Genomic DNA, 6,174 nt, shown 5'->3' with positions numbered 1-6,174 from the left:
ATTGTGACAGTCTTCAAGAAAGGAGACAAGTTCGACTGTGGAAACTACGGAGGGATCGCATTGATGTACACCACAGGAAAGACCATTGTGAGAATCCCCCTGAACCATCTCCTTCCACTTGCTGAAGAGCTCCTCCCAGAATCTTAGTACAGGTTTAGGGCATCAAGAGGCACAACTGACATGATTTTCACAACTCACCAGCTGCAGGAGAAATGCTGGGAACAACATAAGCCTCTCTAAATGGCCTTCTTTGACCTCATGAAAGCTTTCAACTGTCTACCAAGAAGTGTTGTGGAAGATCTTTCTGAAGTACGGATGCCCACTGAAATTCATCACCATTCACCATCTGCTCCAAGACAGTGCGTGAGTGCTGGTTCTCAGTAATGGATCTATCACAGATTCCTTTGAGGTTAAAACTATAGAGTTAGGCAAGGCTGCGTCATTGCTCCAACACTCTTCTCAATATTCTTTGTTGCAGTGCTACATCTGACTACAGCGAAAGCTGTGTTATCCGGCACTTTATCAACCGGAAAGCTCCACTAACTGGCATTCAAGGGACACAGCAAAAGTGAAACCGGAAGTCCGACTTCCGGTTTCGCCGCTGCGAGCCGAGTTCTTCTCCTTCACTTCTTCGGCCCACGGCCCAGAACAAAGCAGTCTGTGCAGGGTGCCCCTTCCCTGTCCCCCGGCATACTAACACCAGGGAGTACACCAGACAGTGCACATTTGATTAACCAGCATATTTGATTAACAAGCATCCCCCATTTCCGGGGGATGCTGAATAACAGAGCTTTTGCTGTACCAACAAATTTCCAGCCAGAGTGGAGCTAAACTACCAAGTGGATGATATCCTGTTTAACCTCAGCCAACTCTGAGCCAAAACTGACATCACCCTGATGTCAATCATTGAGCTCCAGTACACTGATGATGCTATAGTGTGTGCTTACTTGGAAACAGACCTTCGGGCAATCGTTGACATCTTTACTGAGGCACACAAGAAAATGGTGATTGATGCTTAACATTCAGATAACTAAGGTCCTCCACCAACAAGTTCCTGATGAATAGTTCCCAGCTCTGGTAATCCAGGTCCACGGTGCAACTCTGGAGAACACTGAGCATTTCTCGTACCTTGGAAGCCAGGAGGCTCCTGCAGGAGGCTGTCATTGACAATGAAATCCAACATTGCCTCAAATGTGCAAGTGAAGAAACTGGCCCTAAGATCACAACAACAGATCCGAAACCAAGCTCAGGCAGTTGTGATCCCCACCTTACTGCATGGAGCTGAGACATAGATAATGTACAGGAGACCTCTAAAGTTGTTGGAGAAGTACCATCAACTCTGCCTGAGGAAGATCCTCCAAATCCAGTGGAAGAAAGACACACAATGTTAGTGTCCTCCTGCAAGCAAACAGCACAAGTATTGGGGTGATGGTCATCCGACATCAGCTTTGTTGGACTGGCTATGTCATCCAGATGTCCGACTCCAGATTCCCAAAACAAGTATTATTCTCCCAGCTCAGCCACGGTGTATACTCAAGGGGAGGGCAGAGAAAGCACTTCAGGGATGTCCTTAAGACCGACTGAAAAAAATGCATCATCAATGTCAAGTCATGGGAGACTGTCACCTAGGACCACCCCAAATGGAGGAAGAGTCTGTTGCAAGGCTCTCAGTACTTTGACACCTGACGACAACAACAGGAGATGGAAAAGCAGGAGTGGCAGAAACAGTGTCACAGCATCAAATCAAGAATCCAGCACCACCCACCTCACACGGAAACACGTCCGAGCTGCGGTAGTCTCTCAATCCCAGTTAGGCCTCATCAGCCATCTTTGGACACACAGATAAAACAATCATGGAAGACAATCATTCTCGACTGTGAGGGCTTGCCGAAGGAAGAATCAGTAAGTAACTCAATAGAAAGTGGAATACTTACCACCAGGAGTTTGCCTGATAATTGCTATCTTTTATTTTACGTGCATAAAGCTTTTTATGAAATGCAATACTAACAGTATATGGAAAACTAAAATACCTAAGAGCTATTTTGACTACTGTGGCAGCAGTGATAGTAAGTTCCCGGCTAGCTTTACTACTTGGTGTAAAGAAGCATTTGAATCTGTTGACATGGTCTCTGTATGCATATCCTGACACAGTGTTGCAGGGAGACTCAAATTTAGGTTGACAATATTTCAGGGGCTGTTTTCTGCTTGAGTACTCCAAGCTTGTCCACCTCGGCTGTGCCTTTCTCTTATGTTCAGGGATATTTGTTAGAACGCTGTAGGTTGCTGCGTGCTCAGACATACCATTGGTGGCTTCCGTATAAACAGTGATTTCAGTCTGGACTTTTTAAAATGTTGGTAAAGGCCAAGGAGTTTTCATATTGACAAGGAGAAATGAGAAATGATGTCAATAGGGTTGGGAACAGAAATACAGATGTTTGAGTAAGAATGATCTTAGCAGAAAGCCCTTTAAAGAAACAACTGTTTTTATTTGCTGCAAGCATCTGCATTTGTCTTTTTCAAGAAAATTGGCCACTGATAAGTATATATATATATTTTGTTGAACAATATTGTTTGAACAATATATATATTTTGTTACTATTTTTTTGCTTCCCCAAGTTTTGCTGATTTGCATGTGTATTTCTAGAAATGAATTATTTTAAGAACTGTATTTTAGTTTTCTAAGCCCTGTGCACCTGAGTAGATCACAGTTGCTAATAAACTTGCTCTCACCACACCCCTATGAGTAAGGAAATATTGTTCCACTTTACAAACAAGAAATAAATGCACAGAGAGACTAAGTAACTTGCCCAAGTTTACACAGGCAATTGAACCCTATCTCCCAAGTCCCAGACTAGTGCCCTAACTACAGAACCGTTCTTCCTCTCTCAGTTTGCTGTAGCGATGGCTTTATAGGTTCACATTCATTTTATACAGTACTCCCATTAATTCCTGTGGGATTGCTCACTTTGTAAGACAAATAGGAGTTGAGCTCCAGCTTTGTTATTCTGGAGTGTTCATGCTTAAATGTAGTGACCGTAGGGATATGTTAAGGACTTCACAGTGCTATATGACATTTTAAGCATACTGCTGCAGATGGGAGAGAAACCTGCTGGATGACAAATGCTTTAATGTTAATGTTTGCTACATGATTTCAGTATGTTGGTTGAATAAGATCATATGTGATCCTATGTTTATAGTTAAAAATGCTAAGTTGTAAAGCCATGTAAGAGAGAAGGCAGACAAAGTTATTTGGGTGAATCTGATATCTTTTATTAGACCAACTTAAATAGTTGGAAAAAAAAATGTAAGCAAGCTTTCGGGTTCAAAAACCCTTCATCAGGCTGAGGAAGTTTCAGCAGTTGGTGTGTGCTCTTCCTGGATGGAATGAAAAGTAACGAGAAGTCAGCTGAAAGTGTCTTTTTCTTTCCCTTCAATAACAAGCAGGGGAAAAAATCAGGTTCTGCATTATGTAATTTTTTTTTCGTTCTACAAAAATGTCACAGAGAAGAATGTTATTGATCCAGTGCTCTTTGTTATGCATTCCTGGACACAGGTTTAATTCCTGCTCAGATCTAATCCTGTCCCGATTTTGTGCCTGGGACTTCAAAGTGTATGGTATCACAGGAGTGAAAATAAATCGCATCTTTAGAGTGCACAACCGTATTCTGGGGTTGAAATTTGAAGAGAAGTTACAAATGCTGCTGGATAAAGAAAATGTAAATGAAACAGAGTAAGTGTATGCATTTTAGGGACAGTTTAGTGCAGCAAATCCTGTGTAAAACATTTAAACTGTGTGAGTTCAAGTGATAGGTCTGCTTAACAAAGCACTGCATGCCAACAAAGTGCTGTCAACCTTTACTTCTAGAAATGTTAGCTCTCGCCATTTTTTGGGAGGTAGTGAACTGAATAAAGTTGAAAGTCCCAATCCTGCAGTGAGCTCTGGGCAGGCACTGCGATCTACTTGTCTCAGCAGTTTGAAGGACTTGGCCTTCGCTGCTGAAAAGAACAGAGCATAATTGTCACTCATTCTCTCTTCACAACCTGCAACTCCAGGAGGCAGTTTGTGCAGTGACCATTTCCTTGTACACTTTATGACTTACTGACCTAGAAGCAAAAACTTCTTTACAACTCGAGTGTCCAAGGTCTGGAATAGACTCCCCCCAGAGGTGGTGCAATCACCTACTCTGGATATCTTCAAAAACACATCTGGATACTCACCTTGCTGTGGTTGTCTTTCCTACCCAAGCGCTTGGGAGTTGGACCTGATGATCTCAAGAGTTCCCTTCCAGCCCCTAACATCTGTGAATCTATGACCTCATGTTAATACTTTGTTACTAATAGAGATCTTAGTACAGTTAATGTGTGGGTTTTTTTGTCTTTTTACATTCACTGGGGCAGTGAATTTGTGTGTGTATGCATACAACCTTCCATTAACCAAGCCATGTTTTCTGTGGGGATGCTATGACCCAGCCAGCCTCCTTTCCACTAATTCAGTTATCTTGCTAGGGACCTCAAGGAAAGAGAGGGAGGTAAGGATTTGATATTTCAAATACAAATAAAAAGTGGGTTTTGGAGTTGGAGACAACCCGCCTACATTATGAAAGATCAGTAATGGACAAAAGACCACAAGCCCTAGATCTTTTAATGTTTATCAGATATCGGATACTATCAGCATTATTGAACAACATTACTTATCTCCTTTCTTAGATGGGAAGTTCCCTTAATTATAATCCAAGTAGTTCTTAGTGTCATACAATGAATGTATACTGTTGAGGCAAGGTATCTGGGGTTTTCTTTTTTGCTTTTTGCCTCTTGTTGCAACAGAAATACTAAAATATTTCCCTGCTTTTCATTTTCATTAAGAAACTACAGGAAGATGCTGGATTATCTATTTTATGTCTTTGACCCAAAATTGCCAGTAAAGAAAAAGCAACTGCTGCAAATACTTGAGGATGGTTTCCAGGGAATGGAAGAACACAAGGTGAGATGAAATATAGACAGAAAATTTTTTATTTTTTAGTAGCTTGTGGTAAAACCTAAAGCTGTCTTAAGTGGTGCTTCTCTCATCCCCTCTCCTTTCATCTCTTCATACCTATATTCCCGTTCTTCTTTCCCCTTTTTTATTCCTGTCCTTATTTCTCTTGCTATTTACTTCTCTTGTTCCTTGCTTTCTTGTAGATACTTGTGAATCCTTTGCTTTTTCACTACCATCCCCAGCATAGGCTTATCAGCTTCCCTTTTGTCTTCCCCCAGCTCCCTCTCTTTTTGTTGCACAGCTTCTCTCTAATGTCTGTGTGCCTCCTCTATGCAAGTGATGCATCAGGAGTGGTACAGCGTCATTACAGAAGGCTCCGTGACTTAGGTCTGTCTTTCAACTCAGGCCCCAAAGTTTTCTACCTCTGGAACAAGTTGGTGGTTTCTCCCAGCCATTTTGTTTTATAATTTTAATTTGTTTTTGTGTTCATACAATAATGACTGTCATCTTTCATCCTTCTCATTCCCTGCATCAGGTACTGGCAGTTTCAGCCACATGACTGTACTGCTGGGCTTTCTTTCCCAGGACTCCTCTGGCCCCAGTCAGACATGGCAGGAATATCCTAGAAACCCTGAGCAAAATCAAATCATATTGTCTAGATAAGGCAACATTCACAGGCTCCCCTGAGGGTGCAAGATACAGTCCCTGCTCCAAAGAGTTTATGATCTTTCTTGTCTCTCATTTTTTTCTTCCTGTCTAAATTATGATATCAAAGAAATCATTCTGCTCCTGTACTTTTCTCTCTTCCCCCTCTCACTCCTCCAAAAATCAATTGGTTATTTTCAAGTTTATGGTTAAATGTCATTAAATTCTTATAAGTCTTGTGAGCCAAATAAACATGCTCACATCTTGCTTTAATCTTTGCAGCAGCCTAACGGAGAAGAAGCCGTTCTCCTCTCTAACAGTCTAAGTATATCTGAATGTCCCAGAATAGAATTCTTGCAACAACAAGCTGAGGCTGAAGGCAAAAATAGCAGAGATCCTGAGGAACCATTCAGGCATGGTAATGCAGTAGTTTGGAAAGATGGTCTAAAGTGTATTGACAGCTGAAAGGCTTATTTCCTAAATCACAAATTTAGGAAAACTTACAAAAACTTCTGATTTAAGTTCAGTGGTAGCTGTGAGAGGGTGGGCAGGTC

General features: G+C 41.6%; 1 protein-coding gene across 1 annotated transcript in view; it reads left to right on the top strand.

Moving 5' to 3' along the window:
• The window catches only part of LRRC9 (leucine rich repeat containing 9), a 74,283-nt gene that overhangs the window by 23,767 nt on the left and 44,342 nt on the right, over nt 1-6,174 (top strand). Inside the window, exons 10-12 of the mRNA XM_025207136.1 lie at nt 3,554-3,730; nt 4,864-4,981; nt 5,903-6,038. Of these exons, the coding sequence (XP_025062921.1) occupies nt 3,554-3,730; nt 4,864-4,981; nt 5,903-6,038 (431 nt within the window). The remainder of the gene's footprint in view (nt 1-3,553; nt 3,731-4,863; nt 4,982-5,902; nt 6,039-6,174) is intronic.

Source organism: Alligator sinensis, unplaced genomic scaffold (assembly GCF_000455745.1).
Source record: "Alligator sinensis unplaced genomic scaffold, ASM45574v1 scaffold708_1, whole genome shotgun sequence".
Classification (NCBI taxonomy): Eukaryota; Metazoa; Chordata; order Crocodylia; family Alligatoridae; genus Alligator; species Alligator sinensis.
This window is presented reverse-complemented; position numbering and strand designations above follow the sequence as displayed.